The following is a 27,301-nucleotide window of genomic DNA, read 5'->3' as shown; positions in this document are numbered from 1 at the left end:
GAGGAGGGGAAAAAAGAGTCAAACTAATTGCTGATTTTCTATAAGGTTGATATATTTTTAAGGTAGAAATAAACATCTTAAAGTGTATTACAGCTATGTAGATATCATAACATAGACTTGTATTTTTATATAAAGCTAATTAAAACAAACCCTAACACAAACGCTAAAAGAACACTGTGGGGTAAAAAACAAAAAAACAAAAGCCAGAGACAAAAACGTTTCTCATTCATTCATGACAATTTTGGAAGTTTTAAAAAACTGTCTTACAAATATGATATTTACAGAGCAATTTTCCAATATTTCTAAAATATAAAATCTTAAAATACAGTTCAGCCTTTTTGATATTGAATTGATAGAAAGCTCTTTGCCAACATATAACTTTTCTTTTTTGTCATTTACATTGAACGTTAAACCAAGAACATTCTTACACAACAGTGTTAAATGTGCCAGGAATCCTTTACAACAACTCTAAAAAAGGCCATCGAACATACCCAGAAAAACACTGGTCTCATTGCAGATGTCCTTTGTGTGATCCCTGTAATTATTAAACAATGTTAACACACAGTAAATATGTCATATGATAATTAAAGTAAATAATTTCTTAAAATACCTGCTAACAGGTGAGTTTTCCTTCAAAGCTGCATCTGTCCATGTGATAAAATCAAATCTTCTTTGGACTGAAGATGTTTTGGCTTGACTCTGGTTTGAAAGGGACTTCATACTCATTTCTGAGCACACTGGCTGTGAGATGATTAATAAAACCAGCAAATAGTGACTCAAACACAATTACTGCGATCTTTTCTAGTACATACAAATTACATGGTACCATATTCTTCTTAAATGATTTGGGGGAAATGTTAAAACAGAAATTATGTAAGCTTACAGTTTGAGTGGTAGCAGCCATTGGTTGGATCCTGAAAAATAAATATATAAATAAATACATACATAAATAAAATTATATATGTATGTGTGTGTGTTTCTTTCTGAGGCATTTGGCCAAAAGCAAAGGATAGTTCAACAGATATTATAAATTACATAGATACAGTTTCTTATTACACCCACAGGACCCTAGCATAACTGCTCTTAAATTAATATTAAACATGCTTTTAATCAGTGGGAAGTGGGTGACTTTCCAGGTGATTTGAAAAAAGCCCCATAACGTCAATGCAAGTTGTACTGAAACACATTTGAATGAAGAGGGGGTTACCTTTGTGGCAAGACAGGACTTGCAGTTCCTTGTATGGTTTGGGCTCTACATTGTGAGGCTGAAGCCAAACCTCCTAATTCACAAAAACCCACAAACTTTTAGTATTTAAAATTCAACTATTTGACCAAGATCAAACATCCAAAGATACATTACAAATTGCAAAAAGAAGACTATAAAATGAGCCTAACAAACCAGTATTTGAAGGTTGAACATGGTCTGTCATTGGGTCACATAGTTGGGAATCACAGCACACCTCACTAGCTTCAACCAGGTTACCATCATCAAAATCATCCCAATCATTTACTCCCAGGTCAAAGGTCACATCAAGAGAACCAGACCAGAGGTGATCAGAGTCAGCACTGTGCTCTGGGTTTGCATGGGCAGTATAAAGACTGGCTTTATTAGCACTTATTCTGTTTATCCGTCCATCGTTGCATGGCTTGAGCTGACTGTGAATCAAAACCCCTGAAAAGATGATGTGTAACAGATTATTTCAGTTTTATATGAGGAAAACTGCTTTGCTATTATTGTTAATATGAACAATATATAGCAAGCATCAGATGCTCTTTAAAACATACTTTGAGGTAAAGCCAAAGGTTGAGAATGTTCTAATGCTGGGTCTCTAATTTCAGAATAAAAGTCTCCCAGCTCATCATTGTAACCTGTAGAAAGTTTGACAATTGATATGTCAGGACTTCTAAGAGCTCTTAAAAAAACTAGATGAAGGAGAAAGAGGAAATATTTCACATTTAAGCTTGATGTAGTAAAAAGAGTAACACTAAAACGAGTAAAATAACAAGAACATCACAGACATTCAAAAAACTAATAAAAATGACAAAAACATGCTACAAAAATGTAAATAGTAAAATGAAATGAGAAAATCTAAAAATAAAAAATTCTAACTATTCATAAAAATTATAATAGTGTCTCAATGATAAAACATGACCTGTGCTGGCTAAATGAGTTATTTTATTTTAAGACCTTCAAAATGATGTATGATTTGTTGGAATCAGATAAAAATGACTGAGCTACACCCGTTTAAAGTCAAGTTAAAGTTTTCTGAAGGTTCCAAAGTAAAATCACCTAGCAACATTGATTTTTTTTTCCTCCAGTTCTTTTCTTAATAATAATATATACTATATTAGTAAGCACACTATGTTTTTTTTATCTTTGTTATAATAAAATAAATAGTAGAACAAATATAAGAAACAAATAATGCATTACCTTTTTCATTTTACATTTAAACAAAAACATTCAAGAAAACAATGTAAAAATCCATTTAAAGGGGTCATATGATGCGATTTCAAGTTTTCCTCTCTCTTTGGAGTGATACAAGCTATTGGTGCATAAAGAAGATCTGTAAAGTTGCAAAGACTAAAGTCTCAAACCCAAAGAGATATTCTTTATAAAATTTTAGAGTCGACCACCCACCTCTAAAACACCTCATTTAAACATGACTACATCACGATGTGGGAAGATTTGCATAATGCCGGCCAAATGTTCATGCAAAGAAAAAAGGTGTAACTTTGATCCTCGCTGTTGCCGCTGGCACCATGTTGTGGAGACGCTGTTTCATTGTGAAAGTGAAACTACTTTGTTTGGCCTTCCAAAAGAGGACACAACTAGAAATCAGTGGTTAAGTTGTATTTTCAACACTGTTCCAGAACAGTTCAAACCAAATATTCAAAAGTGTGCAGCACATTTTATGGAGAACTGTTTCCTGATCCTGGGAGAGAAGACTACAATGCCGGCTGTTCTGACTCACAGTCTGTAAGTACGTTTAAATAAGTAAAGGATTTGCCACTGATGATTCAAACCCAAGTTTTGAGCAGTGTAGAGCAGCAGTTCTCAATTCCAGTCCTCGCATCCCCCTGCTCTGCATGTTTCTCTTATGGCTTTAGATGTTTGTTCTATTTGAACGTAAGTGCCCTGTGAAATGGACAGCACAGGATATTCCGCCATGATTCCAGTTCGAAGCGAACATGTATGTTCCATTCAAAGGGCATTAAAGTGTGCGAGACGTGAATTTAAATTATATTTATTTATGATGTAAGACTTGCCCTTGTGTGAAGACGTTGCAAAGCACAAATCCATGAACGAATGTTCCGAGGTGAGGTAAACCTCAACAGATTTTCCCTGCTCAGGGAATAGGGAGCAATGAACACTGTGTAAGGACCATGTCAATGGGAACACAGTTCATGCACGGAGCTCACTTCTAATGAGCTGATTATCTGATTCAGGTTTGTTAACAAAGAGAGACGTGCGAAATATGCAGAGCTGGGGGGCGTGAGGACTGGAGAGCTTGTTGTTTGTCATTTCTCCGATCACAAATGCAGACATGGTTTTATGTTTACACGGCGCGATGCAACGCAACGCGTAAAAAAAACAGTATAAGTCATTATAATCTGTAATTATGTCCCCACTGGAAGCAACAAATGTCTCGTTTGTAATGGGTTTTATTGTTATTGTCTTGTCATGCCAGTGTTCTGACCGGGACACACATCACAGTATGGTAAGGGGCATAACATTTCCGTCACATGCTTGAGGCATTCGGCCAATCACTGGATAGCTGGCCAATCAGAGCAAACCTCAATTTTCAGACCGATGAGTTTTGTAAAAAATGACGCGTTTCAGAAAGGTGGGGCATAAAGGAGAAACAATAGTGTACAGTATGTGGAAAATAATGTGTTTTTTGAACCTTAAACAGCATAAACACATTTCATTACACCAAATAAACAAAATAATGTGCATTTTAGCAACATCATATAACCCCTTTAATATATTCATTACAAATAAATTGATTATTAAAACTACAAAAGCAGAGCAGTGAATTTCTTTTCTTTTCTCTTTTCTTTTATTTTCAGATTTAACATTAACGAGACAGACGGCCTATATATTAATACCTACTGTAATGCACAGATCTAATATAATGTTACACATCAGATGTTTTTCCCCAACAGTTCCCCAGATTTTTACCTAAGACATAACAGATTATGTTTGCAATGCATGAATACTTAAATACTGTAATTCTGTGTTTATGTATATTTATCGGGATTGTGCGCTGCTGGCAATGCCTTTATGCACGCGCTTTGGATGAGAGTCAGCATACTCCTCTCAGAAAATGTAAGCCATCACTAGACGAGGGCTTAATGAACTCATTTTTGAGAAAACCCCAAATTCGACTAAAATTTACATTTTTCCCTTTTGTTTTGCCTGTAGCTTAAAATTAGCCTGTGAACATTCCGACTCATTTTACCAGCACGAGTCATAAATAATCAAACAACACTGATTCACTGATTTATCCTCACGTTCACTTTAACCACAGTATTTTCTGTCAAACTTTGAGTGTATGTGATAAGTATGTGATGATGAGTAAACATACCATCATGGTATGACTCAAATGATGAATTCTCATGTTGAGTGTCAAAACTGGCCTCTAGCTCCTTGATTTCATACGTACTTTGAGTGTAACACTGACTTCCTTCAAACCTGAAGAGTGAATATCAACATCATGAATGTCAAAATAATATAATCTCAACAATGTCAACTTCATTAACATCAATAAGTTAACTTCAGTTGCCAGAAGAAAACCCATATACTTCTTGGCAGCAGGAAGTGTGTCTTTGGGTTTGTATGAGAACTGCTGCATGCTTACAGCTGCTGTCCCATCATTCATCCTCATCTACAGGGAAAGTCAAGAAAACAGGACCGAGACTATGACACATTACAACATATTGTGCAAAAATAAATTCTAGCAATTCAAGTTGACTATAACTTGACTTTAATGGATCATATTTTTGACAGTTATGTACATATATCCCTTGACAGTCAAAATTCTGACCTTTAAACGTTTCACAGGAGTCTCACAGAGTTTCTCATTCCTTATTTTTAGATTGTTGAGGTACGAGGTGAAATTTGACTGATTTGTAGACCTTTTCCTCACTCCAATTTTGCCTATAAGAGAAACTAGATGACTCAAGCAGCAGAAATAATGGCAGCATGGTGTAGGAAAGGGTTCCTTGAGAAATTTGATGTGTTTTTAAGCGTTTTTATTGGCAGCATGGTGTAGGAAAGGGTTCCTTACTTAAAGTTTTTTGGGGGATTAATATTACTGTTGTTGCTGCTGTTGTTTTTATTGTTGTTAAAAGAGTCACAAGATAAAAATTTCTTTTTTTCCCCAGTAGTCAAACAATTCCCCAATTATTCAAACAATTATGAACATTTTTGTATTCAGAAAACTAAAGAACTTAGCCTGTTGAATATTAAAAACAAATGAACAAACAAAAAATCTGGAAGTCCATTTCTGCCATGCAAGTCAACTATTCCTGCTCATCTGGATCTCTTCTCTCCACTTTCCCTAATTGCAGATTCAATTATTAGATATGTCAGCATTAATATTTTTACAGAAATAATGGCAGCATGGTGTAGGAAAGGGTTCCTTACTTAAAGTTTTTTGGGGGATCAAAGCATAACACTGTGTCCCATCCATGTAGTTTTTGTCCTAACCACCCGCAACAGTGACATGCAATAAGCGTGAATTTTGAAACGGTTACTATTTTTTGCGATGTCACGGCTGATGACAGTGATAATCTCAGGTAATGATCCTGTGCTTTATTCAGTGTTACAAGTGTTTAATGTGAGTTTGAACATTATTTTGCGTGACCTTTATAGCATTAGAATTTTCATGCCACATTATTTCAAATTAGTGCGGGGCAAACATTATTCTCTAACTGGCTAGATGTGGCCCGCAGGCCGCCTGTTGAGGAACCCTGGTGTAGGATCATGTAGAGTCTCTAATACTTACAGCAGTCGTGTCCACAGAGCTCCTTGTTTTTGCAAACATGATGGCACTGTCTCTTAACTATATTCAGAGCCACTGGATCTATGAAGAAAATGACTATATTAAGGTAAATATAATCTTTGAAAGTATCCAAAAAATTAAGCTGTGGTGTTTGAGCCAAAAACATTTGATACTTTATTCCATTTCAGCAGATTTATCAGAGCATCTGGTATTAATATTTATCTTGGGGGAGAACCAAAAGATGTCTTTGAGATGGATATAACAAACATACTTAATCGTTAATGTGTCTCACCTGCCCACTTGTAATTTAATCACCCAAGATGGATGTTTCAAGTCTAGTTTAAATGTATTGTACTTCTGTCTGAATCTGATCATATTGTGATCATGTTGTCAAGGAGTCTGACCTCTGTTTGACGGAGCTGGAGCTGTCAGTGTAGTGTCTTGTGTCTTCTCCGTCGTGTAAATCCTCTGCACTCTCCATGTAGGGTTCTCTCTAATGCAGGACTCAGCTCCAAACCTTTTCACTCCTGAGTAGTAGACTCTGTACTTCTGCTGAACGTCCAATCCCACTACACAATCAGCGATCATTAATTAATCTAAAATATTACTAGATATTACCAGAGCACTCTACATGAAGATATTTATGCCAGACATATATTTAACATTTTATTGAATGACACTAAATATCTAAATATCTAATAAGCCATTATGGCTAGTTTAATTACTACCAGACATGGGCTATGTGACCACTGACCATATTCAGAGCTGATCAAATGAATGCTTAGCTCCTCTCCCTTATGTGCTCTTGTCACCTCGATTCTCTTTGACCAGCTCCCAGATTTAGAGAGCAACGTGTTCTGAGAAAGAAATGATGCATCTCTTTCATTTATTCATATTTTAAGGAAAATTAACTTGCCTTTGATTATTCAGTCACATAGATCTTACAGGATTTTCTGCTGGAAAACTACATTATTGTCACAGTCTCCAATAATGAGAGTGATATAATGGTGGTCTGGTGCTGTCTGTTTTGATGCCAACTCCTTGAAATTCATCAAGTTCACTGTGACAGAAATCTCAGCTGTGGAGAGACTGTATCGTGGAATCTAGGAAAATATGTGATTAAATACAATTATATAAGAAATAGTAAAATTATGATGGCTCAAACTGCAGTTTTTCTTATTATCATCTTTAATATTTTGAGATTAAGATGTTTATGTGATGTATACACAAAAATAAGTATTCTAGGTCCTGTAATCGGTTGCAATTTTCAACAAATTTTTTTTTTTCCTTCACCAGCTAACTGTAGACGGTCCTGCAGAAAATTTTAAAAGTACAAATTTCTCATGTAGTCTATGATAAAAGCTGCATTAAAAATAATTAAAAAGAATTAGCAATAGGCAGTGAAATAATTTTTGTATGGAGAATAGCAGGTTGTCCAACATAAAAAAATACAAATATATAATGTGTTACCTGTTCCAAAGTAACTTCACATTTCGGAAGTTTGCTGACAGCTTCCTTAATCTGGTTCCCAAATGGAGGGTGTCGGTTCACAATCTGGCAAAAAAAAAAAAAGTCTGTAATAGTACTGTAACAACAGAAAGACTTCATCATGAATAAATGTTTTTCTAAACTTCTAAAAAAGTTTTGCAAGATATTTTGACTTACTATCTCTAATTCTCTAGGACTGGTCTGCTCAATTTTGCTGAATGTTGTAAGCCCTGCATTCACCATAGCAGTGGCAAGTGTGAATCCTAAAAAAAAAAGACCCCAAATATAAAAAGCACACACATTTAGCACAACAAATACACTACAATTTTAAAGAAAGTCTTTTTAAAATTTTAGAGATGCTGCCTGACCTATCCTCTCAACCTGTCTGGAGATGTAAGGCGAGTTCTCCCACAGTTTAGCTCGAAAACATTTGGCAAGAGTTAAAGAATTGAGTCGAGCTGAGAAATTCGACTTGGAGTGATGACTGAGAAACTCAGTCAGATCTGTCAGAGATCAAAAGCAGCATTTTGTTAAATCTATGCGAAGCAAAAAATGGCATGAGAAAGAATTGCACATTTACAATTTCATGGCCATGTCATCAGACAGAGAGACCAAACGCTTAAAAAGAGACATGTAAGTAACATACATCTGCTGACTCTATTTCCATTTCTGAATATTTTTCCAGTGTCCTGTATGAGTCCAAACTCCTGAATGGGGATGCAGCCGAGCTGAGCTTGAATCAGACTAGGATGAGAAGATATAAAAAAAATAAACAAAATAAAAAAAATTTAAAAATTCATTTACGCAAGCCATGCTATCAGGTGGCAAAATTGTACATCCAAAAGGTAATAGCAAGACCTTACCAATTCACTTTCATGTCATTACTTTTGATCTTTCCTTCCATAGGAAATCTAAAAAGAAAACATTACAACTCACATGATTTAGTCTACCTATTCAATATGTCGGCTACACTGAAAATAATGGTGTAGAAACAGTTTTCACTCCGAAATTGCTTATAATTTTCACAAATAACAAAGAAACTACAAGTAAAACTGAATTAAATATGAGAAAAACTGAAATTGTATTTTCTTGTAAAACATACTCTAGAAATCTTTTTATTTTTACAACTTAAAAAATATTATTTTATGGTACAGGTCCTTCTCAAAAAATTAGCATATTGTGAAAAAGTTCATTATTTTCCATAATGTAATGATAAAAATTAAACTTTCATATATTTTAGATTCATTGCACACCAACTGAAATATTTAAGGTCTTTTATTGTTTTAATACTGATGATTTTGGCATACAGCTCATGAAAACCCAAAATTCCTATCTCAAAAAATTAGCATATTTCATCCGACCAATAAAAGAAAAGTGTTTTTTAATACAAAAAAAGTCAACCTTCAAATAATTATGTTCAGTTATGCACTCAATACTTGGTCGGGAATCCTTTTGCAGAAATGACTGCTTCAATGCGGCGTGGCACGGAGGCAATCAGCCTGTGGCACTGCTGAGGTGTTTTGGAGACCCAGGATGCTTCGATAGCGGCCTTAAGCTCATCCAGAATGTTGGGTCTTGCGTCTCTCAACTTTCTCTTCACAATATCCCACAGATTCTCTATGGGGTTCAGGTCAGGAGAGTTGGCAGGCCAATTGAGCACAGTAATACCATGGTCAGTAAACCATTTACCAGTGGTTTTGGCACTGTGAGCAGGTGCCAGGTCGTGCTGAAAAACGAAATCTTCATCTCCATAAAGCTTTTCAGCAGATGGAAGCATGAAGTGCTCCAAAATCTCCTGATAGCTAGCTGCATTGACCCTGCCCTTGATAAAACACAGTGGACCAACACCAGCAGCTGACATGGCACCCCAGACCATCACTGACTGTGGGTACTTGACACTGGACTTCAGGCATTTTGGCATTTCCTTCTCCCCAGGTCTTCCTCCAGACTCTGGCACCTTGATTTCCGAATAACATGCAAAATTTGCTTTCATCCGAAAAAAGTACTTTGGACCACTGAGCAACAGTCCAGTGCTGCTTCTCTGTAGCCCAGGTCAGGCGCTTCTGCCGCTGTTTCTGGTTCAAAAGCACACGCCTGTGCACGGTGGCTCTGGATGTTTCTACTCCAGACTCAGTCCACTGCTTCCGCAGGTCCCCAAGGTCTGGAATCGGTCCTTCTCCACAATCTTCCTCAGGGTCCGGTCACCTCTTCTCGTTGTGCAGCGTTTTTTGCCACACTTTTTTCCTTCCCACAGACTTCCCACTGAGGTGCCTTGATACAGCACTCTGGGAACAGCCTATTCGTTCAGAAATTTCTTTCTGTGTCTTACCCTCTCGCTTGAGGGTGTCAGGTCGGCAGTCTTACCCATGATTGCGGTTTTGAGTAATGAACCAGGCTGGGAGTTTTTAAAAGCCTCAGGAATCTTTTGCAGGTGTTTAGAGTTAATAAGTTGATTCAGATGATTAGGTTAATAGCTCGTTTAGAGAACACTTTTCATGATATGCTAATTTTTTGAGATAGGAATTTTGGGTTTTCATGAGCTGTATGCCAAAATCATCAGGTATTAAAACAATAAAAGACCTGGAAATATTTCAGTTGGTGTGCAATGAATCTAAAATATATGAAAGTTTAATTTTTATCATTACATTATGGAAAATAATGAACTTTTTCACAATATGCTAATTTTTTGAGAAGGACCTGTATATGGGTATTAGGTAACTGAAGACAACTTTGACCTGATGGTGGTTCTGTTCTTATCCTTGTTCAACATGTTCAAGGTTTTCTTTTCATTTACTCTCAACTGCACATCACTGAATTCTTTCCCCTTCGATATCATTTCAATCTGGAAAGTGAGAAAAAGTGTTTATATGATGTTCTGAAGCAGTTAATATCAATGGATCAGGAAATGCTGCAAGAACAACGTTTTCTTACCAGCTCAGGTAATGTCTCTGTTCCTGTCACCATACTGAACTGCTTCACAGTGTCAAAAGCAACACAGTACCTGGCCATGAGTTTTCCAGTCTCTGTGTGTGACCATTCCATTTATATGGACATTACAACCAAAGACAAATTTGATAAAGACACTTAATAATAATAAAAAGAGAAAAGGAGAGCTAAATTAAACTTCATTTATTTTAATTGAAAAAAGAACATCATCAGCAACCTGTGGGCTTGATGTTAATGTCTTCATCCATGGTAATCAGGTTGAAAGAGGCCAAAGAGTTGAGGTTCTTCAAGCACAGCTCTAAAACACAGCGTCAATCATATTTACAAAACAAGCTGCTCAGTCTAGTCAGTTTTTCAAATAACTTTTTATGAACTGACTTTTTCATACCTTGTAATTTAGTCTCAATTCCACATTTGTCAAGCTCAGGAGAAAAACCTGTGACAAAATATGAGAGACTAATAAAGAACAGCTAGCAGCACATTTGATTTTGGGGATTTAAGGTTTAGGATTTACCATAGTGTTTGGGGTTTTTCAAAGCACGGATGTACAGGAAGGTGGAGCGGATCCAGTCTAGAGCCATGTTCACGTCAGATATGGTATGGAGAACTATTTCTGCATTCAAGTGCTCCACCAAGTTTGTATGCAAGCTGAAAATAGTAATTTTGTTGTATTCATCACATACATAGATAACACATAAATAGACTAGCCTATATCATATGTTTTGGGAAAATAAAAATCCTTCTGAGACTGAACAAAATGTGTTATACCTGCTCTCAATGCTGTCTATGCCACTCAAGAAATGTGTGTATTTGTCCTTTGTCTGAGATCGGGTCATGATCACTGCAGTTGCTGTTGTATCAAACTAAACAAAAAACAAATCCAGTGTGTGCTGAGGTCTCCATCTCAAAGGGGTCATCGGATGCCCATTTTCCACAAATTGATATGATTCTTTAGGGTCTTAATGAAAAGTCTATAACATACTTTGTTTAAAATGTCTCTATGGTAGTGTAAAACAACACCCTTTTTACCCATTCAAAAACAGCTCTGAGTCTGCAAACAGCAACCTGTTTTAGTAGATGTTTTTTTAAATGCTAATGAGCTCTGCTCACCCCGCCCCTCTCTACTGTCTGGTGACGAGCCGCTCTCATGAGACTGTTTACTTTAGATGCATTAAGCCGCAAAACTTTCTAACTAGCACATTATTAGGAAACGCAATTTGCAAAAATTCAAAAAAGAACCTTATATTCACTTCTTCTATAGGTGAAGCTGGATCATGAATGATTTGCGTGAACATAAGCGCATTTATGTAGATCAGGGGCGCATTCCCTTCAAAAACAAAACTAATCAACTGTGTCTTCAGCGGCTCAGATGCCGGGAGTAAATGATGACTGCTATGCTCATTATTACATCCAACAACAAAACACCATGATCTCTTAGGACACATTCTTGTCTACATCTGCTCTTGCGGTGAAACAATGGTAAACTGATGACAGCTCACTCAGGGTGGGTCTCAGGTAAAACGCTAGTGTCAATCAACAATTGTGGGAGTGGCCAGGGTCTGTGTGACATCACACAACCAAGAAGCAGAAAATGGCTTGATATGAAAAAGGGGAAATTATTTATAGGGATTAAAAAACACTAAGCGGATTTTTATCATTATAGGTTGAATGTGTACAAAACACTGTCAACACACATTTCAGTTCAAACAACATGTGAAACTGAATTTTGCATCCGATGACCCCTTTAATAGTGTAACAGCTGTGTGTTTGCATTTTCAGTTGAGATTTAGCCTGAGTGCTTGAAATCTAACCACTTTTTTATACATAATAAATGCATATCTTGTAGGTTGGTTTGATTTGATACAATATAGTTAATTTATTTCTTGACTATTACAACCTGTACACATAAAGACTTTTGGGCCAGGAGGCAACTTCTAAAGTCACGCTCTGAATTGTGTTAGCAGTACCTGAGGTCTGCCAGCTCTCCCAATCATCTGTAAAAGGTCAGCTTCACTGTACTCTTCACATGCACCACCGACATAGTGCAATGTGGATTTGATTACCACAAGGTGTGCTGGCAGATTCACACCCATAGCAAGGGTGCTGGTTGTAACTGAAAAAGGGGAGTTTTTCTATTTTTTCATATGCTTTTTATAATACATTATGTATTGAATAATCAAAACTAAATGAGTGAAAACATATTTGCAGAACTTACATAACACTGGCAAGTCACCCACAGTAAATGCTTCTTCAATCAATTTCCTGTCTGACACATCCATGCCAGCATGATGATATCCAATGCCACAAATAAATAGATCTGGAAGAGGTATACAAAAAAAAAAGTTTAGTTTACCTTAAAAAAAAACAGTGACTAATGTATTCATGAATATCAAACAGCATAAGTAATTAACGTACACACCTCTGAGTTTTGCATCAAGCAGAGAGTTTGCATATTTCATCAGTCTATGAAAGAGTTAATGAGTTATACTAAGAGATGTCCACATTAAGAGTAATCTTAAAAATACAGTTCAGATCTTGCAAAGCATCTGCATCTTTAGTAGTTCAACCACAACATGCTTTGTATGTGCATGTGCATGTGTATGCTTTGTATATATATATATATATATATATATATATACACAGTGAGGAAAATATTTATTTGATCCCCTGCTGATTTTGTAAGTTTGCCCACTTACAAAGAAATGAAGGGTCTGTAATTTTTATGGAAGGTTTATTTTAACGTAGAGACAGAATACCAACCAAAAAATCCAGAAAAAAATTTCAGTGAGTGAAATAAGTATTTGATCCACCTACCAACCAGCAAGAATTCTGGCTCACACAGATTGGTTATGTGCCCATGTGGAACACAGATTAGTCCTGCCACTTTAAGAAGTTACTCCTAATGTCAGCTCGTTAGGTGTATAAGACAACTGCCCACACAATCTGTATCTTCCATTCCAACCCATCCCACTATCATGGGCAAGACCAAAGAGCTGTCAAAGGATGTCAAAGACAAGATTGTAAATCTGCACAAGGCTGGAAAGGGCTGCAAGACCATCAGCAAGAAGCTTGGTGAGAAGGAGACAACTGTTGGTGCCTCGTGGGGTAAGGATGATCATGAGAAAGGTCGGGGAACAGCCCCAAACTACACGGGAGAAGCTTGTTAATTATCTTAAGCTAGTTGGGACCACAGTTACCAAACAAACCATTGGTAACACACTACGCCGCAATGGACTGAAATCCTGCAGCGCCCACAAGGTCCCCTGTTCAAGAAGGCACATGTACAGGCCCGTTTAAAGTTTGCCATTGAACATCTTAATTATTCAGAGAAGGCTTGGGAGAAAGTGCTGTGGTCAGATGAGACCAAAATTGAGCTCTCTGGCATTAATCGACTTGGCGTGTTTGAAGAGAGAGAAATGATGACTATAACCCCAAGAACACCATCCCTACAGTCAAGCACGGAGGTGCTTTGGGGCTGTTTTTCTGCTAAGGGTACAGGACGACTTCACCACATTGAGGGGAAAATGGATGGGGCCATGTACTGTAAAATCTTGGACGAGAACCTCCTTCCCTCAGCCAGAACACCGAAGATGGGTCATGGATGGGTCTTCCAGCATAACAATGACCCAAAACATACTGCCAAGGCAACAAAGGAGTGGCTCAAGAAAAACCACATTAAAGGGTTAGTTCACCCAAAAATGAAAATTATGCTGTGTTTTACTCACCCCAAAGGCATCCTAGGTGTATATGACTTTCTTCTTTCGGACGAATCCTGTCGGAGTTATATTAAATATTGTCTTGTAATTGTAATTTTCAAGCTGTTTAATGCCACTCAGCGGGTGTTGCATGCATCAGTCCAAAAGAAGTTAATAAAAAGCACCAATCTAAAAAAAGATGTGAACAAAGGCCTCCTGTGGCAAATCGATGCATTTTTGTAAGAAAAATATCCATATTCAAAACGTAATCATTTTTTCGTCAACAGTTGTACATGGAAGGAGCTCCGGGCTGATGACCTATAAGGTCAGTGTTGCGCATGCACCGGTGAGTCTCGTGAAAACCAACGTTTGTTTACAGGATCAAAGGAAGGAAAGTTTCCTTACTTTAGCAAAGGAAAACCAGTCTCCTCTTAGCTTATATCGAAATCCTCTGACATTCTTCTTTACAAATCATAATTTTGTACTTCTAATTAGTAACCATAGTTTTGTTTTGATCACTTCGCTGAGTTTCCGTGTGCGTCACTTCTGAGCGGCGCATGAGCAAAGCCGAACTCACATGTCATCCGCCCGGAAATGCTTCCGTTTACAACAGTGAGCGCAAAATAGATTAAAGTGATTATTACATTTTGAATATGGATATTTTTCTTACAAAAACGCATTGATTCGCCACAGGAGGCCTTTGTTCACCCCCCAGAGCCTTGTGAGACACTTTTGTTTAATGGATGGGCGCTTTTTTTTTAACTTCTTTTGGACTGATGCATTCAACACCTGCTGAGTGGCATTAAACAGGTTGAAAGATCACAGAAAACTTCTAATATAACTCAGACTGGATTCGTCTGACAGAAGAAAGTCCTATACACCTAGGACGCCTCGGGGGTGAGTAAAACACAGCCTAATTTTTATTTTTGGGTTAACTAACCCTTTAAGGTCATGGAGGGGCCTAGCCAGTCTCCAGACCTCAATCCTATAGAAAATCTGTGGAGGGAGCTAAAACTTTGAGTTGCCAAACAACAACTAAGTAACCTTAAGGATTTAGAGAGGATCTGTAATGAGGAGTGGATCAAAATCCCTCCTGAGTTGTGTGCAAATCTGGTGATCATCTACAAAAAAACTCTTACCTCTGTGCTTGCCAACAAGGGTTTCTGCACCACGTACTAAGTCATGTTTTGCTTGGGGATCAAATACTTATTTCACTCAATAAAATGCAAATCAATTTCTAACCTCTATATAATGTATTTTTTCTGGATTTTTTGGTTGGTATTCTGTCTCTATCCATTAATAAACCTACCATAAAAATTACAGACCCTTCATTTTTTTTGTAAGTGGGCAAACTTACAAAATCAGCAGGGGATCAAATAAATATTTTCCCCATTGTGTGTGTATATATATATATATATATATATATATATATATATATATATATATATATATATATATATATATATATACATGCATGCATAGTCTATGTAATGTGACTATAGTACCTTTGTTTGTGGTCGAGGCTCATAATGAATCTGGCATCCTTGGCAAGCACAGAAGCAGACTGTTGAACTCCTTTTCTTGTGGAGCAAAACTGTTAAATTCAGACAAATGTATATATATATATGTATGTATATAATATAAATATAAATATATACACTCCCGAACAAAATCTTAAGACCAGGGGATGCATTGCAAGTTTTACACATTTCGCACTAGTGGATCATAACCGGGTTGTAAGTGCTGCTTCAAAATGCCAAAAGAAGAAACAGGAGCAAGATACAAAAAATAGAGAGTAGGCAATTTATTGAAAACTGCATTTGAACTCAAACAGGCTGTTCATCAGCTGATCAAAAGTTTAAGACCATAGCCATAAAAAGGTCAAATCTGCACAAAAATATGGCTTTCATGTCATTGTTCTTCAAGCAGTCATACTGTCAAGATCTCCTGATGGCAAAGGCAAAAAGGCTTTCCTCTCTTTGAATGTGGCAGGATTGTTGAGCTGCACACGCAAGGCCTCTCGCAACGCGCCATCGCTGCCGAGGTTGGACACAGTAAGACAGTCATTTTACATTTCTTAAAAAATCCTGAGAGTTATGGGACAAAAAAGTCAAGTGGTAGGCCCAAAAAGATTTCACGTCCACTGAGCCGCAGGATCCGACGGGTTGTCTGTGAAGACACAGGTCGATCCTCGACCCAAATTAAGGCCCTTACTGATGCTGACTGCAGCCCAATAACCATAAGACGTCATCTGCTAGAGAAGGGCTTCAAGAACAAAAAACGTCTTCAAAGGCCACGTCTCCTCCCACGACACAAACTTGCCCGTTTAGAATTTGCAAGGGAGCACCAAACACGGGACATTGAAAGGTGGAAGAAAGTTTTATTCTCTGATGAGAAAAAATTTAACCTGGACGGTCCTGATGGCTGCCAACGTTACTGGCATGACAAGGAGATCCCACCTGAGATGTTTTCTACGCGGCAAAGTGGAGGAGGCTCCATCATGATCTGGGGTGCTTTTTTCTTCAATGGGAAAATGGAGCTTCAGGTTGTGCAGGGGTGTCAAACGGCGACTGGCTATGTGGATCTGTTGCAGCGGGCATCCCTCTTGACCGAGGGCCCCCGTCTATGTTGTAATGACTGGGTTTTTCAACAGGACAATGCTGCAATTCACAACGCCCGCCTGATGAAGGACTTCTTCCAGGAGAATAACGTTGTTTTTTTGGACCATCCTGCGTGTTCCCCTGATCTAAATCCCATTGAGAACATTTGGGGATGGATGGCAAGGGAAGTTTAAAAAAACGGACGTCAGTTCCAGACCGTGGATGCCCTTCGTGAAGCCATCTTCACCACATGGAGCAATGTTCCCACCAGCCTCCTGGAAACAGTCGCATCAAGCATGCCGAAACGAGTGTTTGAAGTGATCAACAAGAACGATGGGGCTACTCACTACTGAGTCCTTTTTTGACACTTTTAGTTCTGTTTGTGCATTTACTTTTTGGGCTATGGTCTTAAACTTTTGATCAGCTGATGAACAGCCTGTTTGAGTTTAAATGCAGTTTTCAATAAATTGCCTACTCTCTATTTTTTGTCTCTTGCTCCTGTTTCTTCTTTTGGCATTTTGAAGCAGCACTTACAACCCGGTTATGATCCACTAGTGCGAAATGTGTAAAACTTGCAATGCATCCCCTGGTCTTAAGATTTTGTTCGGGAGTGTATATATATATATATATATATCTTTTTTCAAAATACACAACCCAACACATTTGCATTCAAAAAGAATCACTTACCACAAGGGTTGGTTTTTGATCAGAGTAGGTCTGAATAACGTTGGCCATTTTGTAGTTGAGAGAAAGATCAAACTTAAATTCATTCTGATTACTTCCACATGGGAACCCAAGCACCACTTTCCTCAGTTTCACAGGCCTGTGAGTCTCATCCATCTCCAAACAAGTGGCAGGCCCTGACTCATCCGAAAGCCATTCAGATACCTTTAAAACAGTAAAGAACAACACAGGAATAATCTAAATTAACCTGAAAAGAGATTCATCTCTTTGGTACTTCCTCAAACAACTTACGTCCTGGATATTTGGGATGGTAGCTGAGACAGCCACAAATCTCGTTGATGCTTTTGATTTTGGATTTACAGCCAGTTGATATGAGTGCATGGTTTTCATTCTGCTGACCACAACTTCAAGAGTTGCTCCGCGGGTTTTGTCTTTGACCACATGTATCTAGTGATGGTATGTAGACAAAAATGTCATTCATTAACGAAACACTGTCATCTGTTTTCAAATACTAAATCAGAAATAAATAAATCAGACCTCATCAATGAGGAAGAGACTAACAGATGGCAATAAACGGTTATCCTTCCACCTCCTTGTCATGCTGTCCCATTTTTCCTTTGAAAGGGAAAAACTTTTAAAGACTTGAAAACTTTAAAAGACTTCCCACTAGCACTTTTGTTGTGCACACGGGTTCGATTGACATCAGAGTTCGGTTTGTTTGGATGATGTGAACGCGGTCTTCCGAACTCGGGTGCGCACCCAAGTCCACTTAAAAGGGTGGTCTGGGGTATGGTTCATGTGAACTCCAGTACGGTTTGCTGCTGATGTGAATGAAATCATACCAAATCGAAGAAATGAACCGCTATTAATGACGTATTATTTGATAAAAATTTGTGTTTGTGTCTGTGTTTCACTCACTTTCCTGAAGAGCGTGACTGACACGCTGCAAACAGAGAGCTGTATATCTCATTTCTGTTCACCTTCAGCATTCTTTAGATCATTTCAAGTAAATTTGTTTAAACAGAGACGTAAGTGCCGTTATGTACTGAAGCTTTGTTTAAAAACGTAAATATATAAAAGTGCAGAGAGCAATGTTATGCATTTGCCACCTTCTCCTGCGGCACCATTACTAACCAATGGGGTAAACAGCTGCTGGCTTGATGACGCAAATGAACCGCGGTTCAGACCCAAATAAAATAATATGAATGCAGTCCAGCGGGGGCAGGGGGAGTGGGAAGCAATCGATCTCAGGTTTGGACCAGGCAAACAAACCAAGTGTGAAAGCACCCTTAAAAAGACTTGCTGGAAAGATGACTTATGTTTAGACTCTACCTTATGTGGCAACTTACAGGAGTTGTAAAAATCAAATGAGCATCCTGGATTTCAAAAATGTCATCAATCTCTGTGTCTCCAGTTAACTCCTTGCAGTTTAATCCAAGGGGTCCAAACTTCTGTTTCCAGTTTTCAAAACGCTGACTGCAAAGAGCCTTAATTGGTGCCACTGAAGCATAAACCAAAAAAATGTGAAACAGTATTTCTTATGAATTAGTGAATGAAAAGTCTCAAATAAAAAATGCTTAGTTATTAAGCTCAAATAATAATTGCTAGAATTGTAACTCACTGTACACAGCTCTGACATTGTGCCAGGCGTCTGAAGCCTCAATCAGTAGTTGAACAATGGCCAGCTCAAAGAGCACAGTCTTCCCAGAGCCCGTGGGAGCACAGGCAACAAAATTTTTATTTGTGTACAGAACCTGAAATAGAGCAATAATCTGCTGCACAATGTGTTTATGAACTTTACATTTAATAGATATAAATGTTAAAGATTTACATCATCCAGTGCTTGGGACTGCACATAGTTGAAGTAAGGGAATTCTTTAAACACACTTCTGAATTTAGCAGCTTACAAATATATCAAGAAAAACAATGAATGTGACAATAAATGCATCATTCACAGTCCAATAGTATAAATGTACATTGAACAACTTATGGAATAATTTAAAGTCCCCATGAATTCTGAGTTTTCCTTTCTAAGATGATATATATTTCCTACTAAAACAGGATTTGGATAGGATGTTTTGTACAATATAATTTTCTATATTCCCAGAAGAGAATCTTTCTATTTTTTTAATGTGAATGTTGCCCAAAAGTTATTTTGTCAGGGTTTAGAATACAATAGCATATACTATAGATTAGATCAACACCAGTAAACACCACAAAGCCACAAAACTCTTATTATTTTGATTTCATGAGGTCTTTAATTATATTAAAATGTATTTCTTATCAGCTGGGTTAAATGAAAGAGGATACGAATTTCAGAGACTGGACGTAGTGTTCCTTTTCCAGATGACCCTAAAAACAATATCAATGTTAAAATGTCAAATATTCAGATTAACACTACTTGTTCTCTATGTAAGGAAATTGTTAAAGTTTTTGCCTATTCCCTACAAATTATGCTGGGAACACACTGCATGATTTTCAAAGTTGCTGTTTTTTTCACACCACACAGTTGTCTAGGGTACAATTTAACTGCTGTTGAGTGCACACTACACAACAAGTCATCGACAGGGGGACATTTATCATCTCCTTATAAACTATGAAAATGCAAACCTGAAAAAACAATGATGTTATGCACAAATGTATTATGTGTATATAATAGAAATGCATATGTGCACAGGCAAAGTGACATTGTCAACTACTGGCCTGGCATGCATAACACAGTGTTTTAATCCTTTTGCAGATCCGTGTGAAAGGGAATCTTTGACAACATTGTCTGTATGTGAAACTTTTCTGTTTTTATTATCTAATGGGCTTCAGTGCTTCTCTAAAATTGAGTCTTTGATAACACACACTACACAATACATGATACTCACTCACATACACAAGCACCAATTTGCCATTGACTTTGGGCATCTGAATGAAAATCAGGGCTAAAATCGTGCAGTGTGTACCCGGCATTAAAAAGTACAGAGATTTAACTTTTTAACAGGTAGAATAGCTGGTTAAATTTGTTACAACTTGAAATAACTCTATATTATGACATTCCAGTTAACTAATAGTGCTACAGTGTTATATTACCTTCAGGTTCTGCAGGTTTGAAACCAAAATGGAGATCATGGTTTGTTTTTGAAGGTACATCACATGTTTTTTCTGTTTGGCCAAAGTCAATAAAGGGACTACAGGTAGCAACAGCATGTGTAGTCTGTGGACCTGTGGTTGTCATGGCAACCTGACCAAAGAAACCTGTGTCATTTGTTGTTGACATCATCTGATTTGGGATACCATCTTCATCATTTCCTGAGATCCTTCTTGTGGGAGCTCTGAACAACCTAGGTTTACAGTAAAATCCAGTCTGTTTACCCACTTATTGTTCTACTGCCAATATCCATTTCAAACACAAAGAACTGCTTGTTACATCAGCAAATTTTGTTAACTCAATCAAGATGTAGCAAACCATACCGAGTCTTGAAGGGAGGAGCACTGGCAGTAGGTAAAGGCCCTGCTTCCACAAAACCCGTCCGGTCAACAGCTTGATCTCTTTCTCTAGAAGGTTCATGGGTCCACAAAACAGATTCCTCCTCTTCATGTGATTTCACAGTCTGCCACTGGACACTCGCGATATGATTGTGAATAGGTTTTTGTGCAGGAGGCAGAAATTTCTTTGATCTCTGTGAGCAACCTTTATAAATGAGAAATTAAATAAAAAGTTATGCTCTTCCTGTAATTTCATGCAATATACACCTGCAGCAATAAATGTACACACACACATCGCAATTTTAGGTAGCATGTTTTACACTGAATTTTTTTTTTTCATTCATCCAATTAAAAAAATTTAGGGTAATGATTCACATCTATATTTTTTAACTTGAGCCAATTAAACATTTATTTTTCATTGGCTCAAGTTAAAAAATATGGATGTTAATCATTACCCTAAATGTTTTTAATTGGATGAATGAAAAATTTTTTTTTCAGTGTATTTTAAAGAAATCTGTGGTCAGAATTGTTGGTACCCTGGGTGAATATGATCAAAGAAGGCTCTGAAAATAAATCTATATTATTTATCCATTTGATCTTTCATTCAAAACATACATTAAAAAAATGTAAGCTTTAACTGAAATAAAAAAATGAAAGTTGGCGAAAATCACATTGTCAAATAGATATATTTTCTGTAATACACAATGGGCAGAATACAATTAGAAATTCTTATGAGTAAAATATTTCAAGTATAGTTCTCCTTCATATTTACTTTTTTTTTTTTCGCACACCAAGCAGGGCTCCAGACTACGACCAAATGGTCGCATTTTGCAACCATTTTTTCTGCTGGTGCGACTAATTTTTGTGAGCGGTCGCACTGGCAAGACCACCGCATTGTTCAACTCATAAGTGCTGTCATTTCTGTTGCATTTGAGAAACATCAAATGGTAAAGAAACGAAAGCGAAACTAAACCGCGCTAAGTTTCAGCTGCACAGCGCGGACCATTTATCAGCTCGGACTGCAACACAAACAAACTTGTCCGAGCTGAGAACAGCTTTACTCGGGAGCCAAAGTTGATTTCGCCACACTGTTACTGCACAGATGCAACAGTGCTGCGAGATCCAGTGAGAAGCATTTGAATTCGCTGCACAATGACAAGGTTGCTGCGAGATTTACTGAGAATCACTCAAATTTTGCACAGAAATGTGTCATGAATGGCGCTGAAATACATCAGGAAACCAGAAGTGGTAACGTTAACTGTAACCATGGTGTTGTGGTAGAAATAGTCGAATGCTTTAGATCATTCATTTCAGGGTTAGTACTACCTTTTGAGAGAGAAATTCAAGCACTTCTCAATGACTTTCAAGCATTTCACACAGCTATTTCCAGCACTTTAATGCTGTAAAATAATCCAGTTTGAATGTTATTTTTAATGGGATGAACAAAATATACTTTGCGGTAAACAAACACTTATGTAAAATTTAAAAAATACATCAAATCATTGTTGTAAATAGTAGATTGTGTCAGAGGAGCACTTATTGGCTTATTAGTCATTCATTTCTACTTTTTCTCTATATTTTGAAATTATAAAATCACTATAAATATAAAATCATCAAGAAATCAGATTTTGTCAGAATTTTACAAGAAATAAAAAAAGTCACAAACTTTTCTTCAATTTGCTACTAAATCACACATAATCACTGAAGTTGGTCAGTTCCATACGCTAGAAGAATAATAGTACATTTAATAATGGAATATATACATTTTATGTATATAAAAAGTAGATTTTGCACCTGTTACTGTTGTTAAAATTAAATTTTGTATGCATCTTAACTCAAGCTTAGTGCTTTACTGTCAAATCTGTATAAAAAATAAAAGAAAAATTTTGTATATTTGATCATGATTTGTTATTTGTATCTGTACTTATTAATGCAAAACAATAGTAATTTTATGATTAAAAAATGTATTTTGAATACCCCCCACACAACCCCCAGCGCTACCAAATCTGCTCCTGGCACCACCATCTGTAGAACTTAGTGGCGCTGGTGCCACTGCTCTCAAATGTTAGTCTGGAGCCCTGCCAGAGTTACTAGGAACATGAAATGACTTTTCTATTTCACAGGAATATAAATATGAGGTGAAACAAAGGCCAAATTCCATTAATCATTAATCACCCGTCAAACGCACAGAAAGTATGTGTTCTTATGTGCAGCAAAAGATTGTTAAGTTTCACAAATTATAAAGTGGCTGCAGCACAAGTGCTAAAGCATTAAAAATGCCCATATCCTCCATCAAAGTAATAATTAAGAATTTTCAATCAACAGAAAATGTCACAAATCAGCCTGGAAGAGGACATGTATCTATATTGTCTTAATGCAAAGCGAGGAGGATAGTTGCCAAAGACTCTCCATGGAGAACACCTGGAGATTTGTGGAAAATAGTTGAGTCTTGGGGTTGGAAAGCTTCAAAAATATCAAACAGCACCTATATCACCACAAGTTGTCTGGGAGAGTTTCAAGAAAATACAAACTCCAGCATATTCAGTTTCCAAAAAATACTGGAATTTCAAATGGGTCTGGGTGTTATGTTTAGATGAAAGTAAAAAATTAAATTTTTAGCAGCAGACACTCAAGATTGGTTTGGTGCCCACAGGGATAAAAAGTACCTCATGTGTACAATGAAACTTACAGTACTTCTATATCTTTAATGTTGTGGGCCTATTTTTCTGCCAGAGATCCTGTTAATCCTGTTCAAACATATGGCATCATTCGTGGACTCAATCAAATACCAAGAAATAAAAAATCAAAAACGGACTGTCCCTGCAAGAAATCTTATAATGGGCTAAAGTTGTATCTTACAACAGAACAATGATCCAAAAACAAACATCAAAATCAAATCAAGAATGGGTCACTGAGCACAAAACGATGTTCTGTCATGGCCTCTGTTCTTCCCTGACCTGAACCCTATAGAAAATGAGTGGGGTGAACTGAAGAGGAGAAGCACCAACATGAAGCTTGGGGTGTTGTGTAATGGAGTGTGTTATTCCCTGACCTGAACCCTATAGAAAATGCAAAATGAGTGGGGTGAACTGAAGAGGAGAAGCACCAACATGAAGCTTGGAATCTAAAAGTATTGAATAAAAGGGTAACATTAATTGTGGCCAGCGTGTATTAGAGAAAAAACTTTTTTCATAATGAGATTTCCCCCCATTTAAAATTTTCCAATGAAAGGTTAGATTTTTCTAATTAAAAAAAATAAAATAAAAGATCAGTAGGATCAAATTTACTTTCACAGGTTTCTTTTTTCATATTTACCAAGGATAAATATGGAATAAGGATGACCAAGGAACAATTCTTTCCACAGAATATACACACACTGAACAAAATTATAAATGCAACACTTGTTTTTGCCCCCATTTTTCATGAGCTGAACTCAAAGATCTAAGACTTTTTCTATGTACACAAAAGGCCTATTTCTCTCAAATGCTGTTCACAAATCTGTCTAAATCTGTGTTAGTGAGCACTTCTCCTTTACCAAGATAATCCATCCACCTCACAGGTGTGGCATATCAAGATGCTGATTAGACAGCATGATTATTGCACAGGAGTGCCTTAGGCTGGCCACAATAAAAGGCCACTCTAAAATGTGCAGTTTTATCACACAGCGCAATTCCACAGATATCGCAAGTTTTGAGGGAGCATGCAATTGGCATGCTGACTGCAGGAATGTCCAACAGAGCTGTTGCCCATGAATTGAATGTTCATTTCTCTACCATAAGCCATCTCCAAAGGCATTTCAGAGAATTTGGCAGTACATCCAACTGGCCTCACGACCGCAGACCATGTGTAACCACACCAGCCCAGGACCTCCACATCCAGCATCTTCACCTCCAAGATCGTCTGAGACCAGCCACACGGACAGCTGCTGCAACAATCGGATTGAATAACCAAAGAATTTCTGCACAACTTCTGTCAGACACCGTCTCAGGGAAGCTCATCTGCATGCTCGTCGTCCTCATCGGGGTCTCGACCGGACTGCAGTTCGTTGTCTTAACCAACTTGATTGGGCAAATGCTCACATTCGATGGCGTCTGGCACTTTGGAGAGGTTTCTCTTCATGGATGAATCCCGGTTTTCACTTTACAGGGCAGATGGCAGACAGCGTGTATGGCGTCATGTGGGTGAGCAGTTTGCTGATGTCAACGTTGTGGATCGAGTGGCCCATGGTGGCGGTGGGGTTATGGTATGGGCAGGCGTATGTTATGGACAACGAACACAGATGCATTTTATTGATGGCATTTTGAATGCACAGAGATACCGTGACGAGATCCTGAGGCCCATTGTTGTGCCATTCATCCACGACCATCACTTCATGTTGCAGCATGATCATGCACGGCCCCGTGTTGCAAGGATCTGTACACAATTCCTGGAAGCTGAAAACATCCCAGTTCTTGCATGGCCAGCATACTCACCAGACATGTCACCCATTGAGCATGTTTGGGATGTTCTGGATTGGCGTATACTGTATGACAGCGTGTTCCAGTTCCTGCCAACATCCAGCAACTTTGCACAGCCATTGAAGAGGAGTGGACCAACATTCCACAGGCCACAATCAACAACCTGATCAACTCTATGCGAAGGAGATGTGTTGTGGCCACAGTGGTGTAGTGGTCACACCAGATACTGACTGGTTTTCGGACCCCCCAATACAGTAAAACTGCACATTTTAGAGTGGCCTTTTATTGTGGCCAGCCTAAAGGGGCTCCTGTGCAATAATCATGCTGTCTAATCAACATCTTGATATGCCACACCTGTGAGGTGGATGGATTATCTTGGCAAAGGAGAAGTGCTCACTAACACAGATTTAGACAGATTTGTGAACAATATTTGAGAGAAATGGGCCTTTTGTGTACATAGAAACAGTCTTAGATCTTTGAGTTCCGCTCATGAAAAATGGGGGCAAAAACAAAAGTGTTGCGTTTATAATTTTGTTCAGTGTATAATGTAATATGCATATATATATCTTGATGGAAGTGAATAAATTTGGGATATATACATCTCATCATTTTAGGTAATTTTTTAAAAATACATTTTAAAAACATTTTTAATTAAAGATTTTATATATATATATATAAATATATAGATACACTTATTATAAAAAGAAAACTTTTCAACCTATCAATCTTGATGATAGAAAAATGGATATGATATGCTGCAACTACCCAAACCTATAATCTTATTTTAGCTTAAATCCAAACAGGACTCACTAAGTGAGAAAAGGTGTGCTGCCTCTCCCTGGATGTCTTGTGTTGCAGGTATTTGTGATAATGAGGGTGGAGCATCAAATGTCCAGGAGCCCTGTCCCTGACATAATGGTTTGCTAAATAGAGTCATAAGAATAACCAGTTTCAGTATTCATTCTTAGATATCTGGCATCATGTGTAAAGGCCTACTCACACTTTATGAATTACTGGCCCGTCATAAAACAGGTTATCCACTGACGAAACGCCTTCTTCTGAGTCTAACATCTTGTGGTTGCCACCGACATCCTAAAAGAACAACTGTGATATAGAACATTGAAATATGAAGCTGTTATTAGGCATTACAACATACTGAAGTAACGCAAGTTATTTACTGTACGTCGAGATTAGCTTTTAGCCACTCGTTTCTCTGAGGTAAAATAATGAGCTGAGCGCGCAAGTTAAGCTGTGGAATGTCTGTTGGTACACTCTTGTTTGGCAAAAATAGTAAAGCGTCTATTAAAATCTAAAAACATTCCATATACGTACGTTTTATCAAACGAAACAGTATTAGTGAGGAATACTTAGTAACTGGCGCTCTCTTGAAGGCGGCAAGTGAGCCCGCGAGCTGTGTGTGAATCGCGCGCAAGGTCACGCGATCATCATCACAGTATTAAACATTGCCATTTTATTTTAGAAACCAGATCATATCTGCTGAAATGCTCATTTCATTACATTTCACGGATTTAAAGAACAGAAAGCCACAATATTATATTTAAATTCATAAATACAACGCCCTTACATTCTTTAGTATGATACTGATAGCTGTCTGACTAGACCTATTTTATTAGAAAATCACTTTTGACGGAAATTTGTATGTTTCTCCAGTTCAAATTTGATATATATGCATTCATGACTTAACACAAAACGTTTAGCTGTGATATACCGGGCTATGAATGTTATTTTGTTCCTAATAATTGGCTGAGAGAGTCATTGCCATTCTTTCTGCTTATCCCCTTCTGTTCACTTTACAGTCAGTACTTCTACTTGCCACCTATTTGGAATAGTCCACTTTTTGTTTGGGGGGCATTATTTACATGACTCATACAAATATTGAATTTTCTCCCGATTAAATGTATCCAACATGTTTATGTTGTGTAAGATTT

The 27,301-nt window shown here is 37.5% G+C and overlaps 1 protein-coding gene across 8 annotated transcripts; it reads right to left on the bottom strand.

The window, feature by feature from the left end:
* Positions 1–31: 31 nt before the first annotated feature.
* On the bottom strand, positions 32–27,175 carry hfm1 (helicase for meiosis 1). 8 transcript variants are annotated; one of them, XM_042718140.1, is made up of 40 exons: positions 27,082–27,175; positions 26,353–26,456; positions 26,163–26,275; positions 20,881–21,100; positions 20,500–20,750; positions 19,732–19,773; positions 19,253–19,323; positions 19,043–19,175; positions 18,771–18,922; positions 17,959–18,036; positions 17,713–17,868; positions 17,425–17,625; positions 15,643–15,731; positions 12,862–12,905; positions 12,658–12,759; positions 12,410–12,555; positions 11,211–11,305; positions 10,957–11,090; positions 10,831–10,878; positions 10,660–10,740; positions 10,428–10,519; positions 10,232–10,338; positions 8,360–8,407; positions 8,143–8,240; positions 7,865–7,999; positions 7,674–7,759; positions 7,479–7,562; positions 6,954–7,111; positions 6,763–6,866; positions 6,413–6,577; positions 6,012–6,089; positions 5,049–5,161; positions 4,807–4,889; positions 4,590–4,696; positions 1,786–1,869; positions 1,400–1,672; positions 1,208–1,280; positions 884–914; positions 611–741; positions 32–535 (listed from the first exon to the last, which is right to left on the bottom strand). In XM_042718140.1, the coding sequence occupies exons 2-40, from the start codon at positions 26,421–26,423 to the stop codon at positions 469–471; spliced, it is 4,344 nt and encodes a 1,447-aa protein (XP_042574074.1). In that variant the 5' UTR covers positions 26,424–26,456; positions 27,082–27,175; the 3' UTR covers positions 32–468. The 8 variants fall into 8 exon arrangements, with proteins under 8 accessions (XP_042574074.1, XP_042574076.1, XP_042574077.1 ...); XM_042718142.1 differs by having other exon boundaries at positions 26,353–26,444; positions 27,082–27,174; XM_042718143.1 differs by lacking the exon at positions 27,082–27,175 and adding an exon at positions 26,685–27,071 and having other exon boundaries at positions 1,208–1,277.
* Between the last annotated feature and the right edge of the window lie 126 nt (positions 27,176–27,301).

The sequence above is a fragment of the Cyprinus carpio genome, chromosome B2 (assembly GCF_018340385.1).
Source record: "Cyprinus carpio isolate SPL01 chromosome B2, ASM1834038v1, whole genome shotgun sequence".
NCBI lineage: Eukaryota > Metazoa > Chordata > Actinopteri > Cypriniformes > Cyprinidae > Cyprinus > Cyprinus carpio.
The sequence above is the reverse complement of the archived record's forward strand: the minus strand, read 5'-3'. Positions and strand labels throughout refer to the sequence as shown.